At 35.9% G+C, this 3,248-nt stretch overlaps 1 protein-coding gene across 1 annotated transcript; it reads right to left on the reverse strand.

Annotated features, from left to right (window-relative positions):
* Nucleotides 1–677: 677 nt before the first annotated feature.
* Nucleotides 678–2,665, reverse strand: LOC9298636 (cytochrome P450 94C1). The gene is given in 2 exon segments (XM_021015472.1): nucleotides 678–1,119; nucleotides 1,121–2,665. Coding segments are annotated over 2 exon segments (1,497 nt in total). The 5' UTR covers nucleotides 2,453–2,665; the 3' UTR covers nucleotides 678–954.
* Nucleotides 2,666–3,248: the final 583 nt, after the last annotated feature.

The raw sequence follows: 3,248 nt of genomic DNA on the forward strand, positions 1-3,248 counted from the left end.
GATTCAAAAACCTAAATCATGTTTTTATTTATAGAAAGTATATTGTAGTTTTTTCTTCTAAATATAAGAATATTGCTGTTGGCAATTCACAATTACTTTATTTTAAAATCATAAACATCTCCTTAACACTACAATATGTATTAAATTTATCTTTAACCATACCTTATATTTTAAATAACACTTTTGCAAGGAAATATTTTATGTGAGTCCAGCCATTAGAAGAAAAATCTTCTATAAATAGATAACAAACATGTCGAAGTCGAGAAAACACTAATTGGATATTTTTCGTGGATTTTTGAACGTATAATTCGATAGATAAAATAGAGTTATGAATTTTGGTTGGAAACTAGAAAATAGAAAGATGTTTTTTGGGATGTCTGGCCTAAAAAGAAAGTTGTGTTGTACTATATTACTTTCTAACTCATTTTCAAGTGAAAGGGAAGATAGGCTGTTTCTTTCAAAAAAGAGAGAGATTGAGAGAGAACAAAATCAAAATATTGAATCAATTGTTGATGTAAAGAATAACTATTTTTTAGTAAAATAAAAATTAATTGAACTTTTTAAAATATACTTAACAATTAATGGTTATCGAGCCAATTATCCAATAAAACCCCAGATCCTTTAATCCGCAATACTAATCACTACATTCATATACACTTCGTGTGAATCAAGCAATCTTATCATAAACCATCCTCTAAAATAAACTATTCAAATTTACATAAATCTGAACGCCTTTTGGGTCAATTGCGTAATCATATTAAATTTAAGCATTATACAATTGAGATTCCGAGAAATTAAGACCCACTTGGCTTTGCTAAATTAAATAAGAGATAATGATACACATAGATATTGTTAACAAGTGTGTTTGCATGTTAACAATAATTGGTCAGTTAGAGAACACAGACTCTATCTATGGTTTTGTAAAGTATTATTTTATATCTTGACTTAATGCTTTTATGAGTCTTGACTCCTTTCTTGGATTATAACCGGCAATCCACCATTAACTGTCGCGGTTAAACCAGGCGCAAACCGGAGTGTTTTGGTTGATTCGAGACTTGCGAGCCGTGTTTTGAACCTCCTATTGATTGCCACGGCTATGGATTTCATCTCCATGATGGCCGACCTCTTTCCCAACACAAACCCTAGCTCCGGCCTGAAAAACCGGGTACTTAACCGGATTCTCGGGCCGGAATTTTCCTTCGCTATCCAACCACCTCTCCGGTTTAAACTCTTCGTAATCCGGACCCCAGATCCGGTCCATCCGACCCATTGCATAAGCATGGTACGTGACTCTAGTCCCTCTTTTCACAAATGTACCATCAGACAAAACGTCATCGTTTAAAGCAAATTTGGAATCGAATTGAACCGGCGGAAACAATCTCATGCTCTCGTAAAGCGCCGCATGCAAATAATCCATCTCTCTCATTTCATCGCAACGTGCAGTGACCGAGTCAAAACCGGTCCCCATCACCCGGTCTAATTCTTCCCGAATCCGGTTCTCCACATCCGGATGACGCATCAATAACCAGAAAAAACCGGTTAAACCAGCTGCAACCGTATCCCGACCCGCCAATAGAAAATTCACAACGATGTCTCGGAGATACTCGTCATCGTCCTCCGCTACCACCGCCATGAATCTCGAAATCAAATCGTTTTTACCCATTAAACCGGTTAACCTCCGATGCTTGATTAAATCACCAGCTAACCGGTTTATCACATTGATCGATTCTTTAAGCTTTTTCTCAGAACCAATTCTTAAAAGCCTTTTGATTTTCCATAACAGAGGAAACGGAGCTAAAGCTCGTTTCGCCGATAACGTCGAGGCCGTATCGAAAGCGACGGCGAATTCCGACATCGGAAAAGGTAACCGGAGACAATCTGGGTCAAACCCAAATGACAATTTACTAATCGTATCAAACGAGAATCTTCTAAACACATCTTGTAGATCCAAAACCGAACCAGGATTGTCGGAGAATGAAGTCAAAATCGGAAGAAGACGTGTCTCGATCTCGGTCTTAACAATCTCATGGGCGAAAACTCTTACAGAAACACTTCCAAGTTCCAAACTCGCGAGTTTTCTCTGGAAACGCCACGTGTCACCATCGGAATTGAAGATTCCACGGCCTAAAAGATCACCAAGGATAACGGAGAATTGTTTGCCTTTTGGGTAACTGTGGAAATGGGTTTTGAGGATATGTTCAACGTTTGATGGATTCGCTGTGATAACACTGTTTAAGACGTGGACTTTGATCGTTGACGTTGGAGATCGCCGGAGAAGATGAGTGTACCAATCACTGAGATTGATGAAGTCTTTTCTCCAGCTTGAAGTGAGATAAGCATGGCAGATCTCGCAGTTGCAGTAACGTAATTTTTGAAGGAAGAGTATGTGAAAGAGTGAGAATATTATGAAGAAGAAGAAGGAGACGATGATGAAAGATATGATTAGTAACATTGTTGATGAGACAGAGAGACAGAGAGAGAAAAAAAGTATGGGAAGGTGAGAGGAAAGAGATGAGTTTGTGTTACAAGAAAACTTTGAGTCAATTAAATAGAGATTCTTTGTTTGTTTTTTTTTTTCTTAATCTCATTTATTGTGGACAAAGACATGTGTTCTCTAACATTTATTTAAAACATTCATTTCTAAGACCAGAAAGTGAATAGCGCAGAAATGTTTTGAACAAATTCATGTGACAAAAATTTTGAAGTTTTTTTGATAAAGATAAAAAACAGTTTTGCTATTTTTGTGGTTACATCATTCACACATATGAAGGATACGAGTATTTACAATATTTTGAAGTTTAAGATTCCTCATTTTCAGCCAACAGTTTCAACTTTGTTTATGTTGTCGACATGAAGTACCTTAATTATGTCGACAAAAAGATTCTTTATTTGTTTTTCGTACATACGAGATAAGACTTTGTCAATCATGATTATACTTGTATTGCATTATTTTGTTGAGTAATTTAGGTACATGACTATCATATCGTGAGAGTTGATTAAGTAAATGGCTAGTATAATTTTTTTTTTAAAAAGACAACACTAAATTGAAATGTTGTTATTTAAATAACATGCTATGGTTTTTTTTTAACATGTTATGTAGAATAAAACATGGTGCTAGTTTACAAATATGCATATTATTTTAGAAAATAGTACTCATTGTTGTACATAGGCCTAAGCATTATACCCGTATTCGAAGTACCAAACCGTACCCGATTCGTAAATCCGATCCGAACCCGACTCCGAAGTTT

This window comes from Arabidopsis lyrata (genome assembly GCF_000004255.2).
Source record: "Arabidopsis lyrata subsp. lyrata unplaced genomic scaffold ARALYscaffold_345, whole genome shotgun sequence".
Taxonomy (NCBI): Eukaryota; Viridiplantae; Streptophyta; class Magnoliopsida; order Brassicales; family Brassicaceae; genus Arabidopsis; species Arabidopsis lyrata.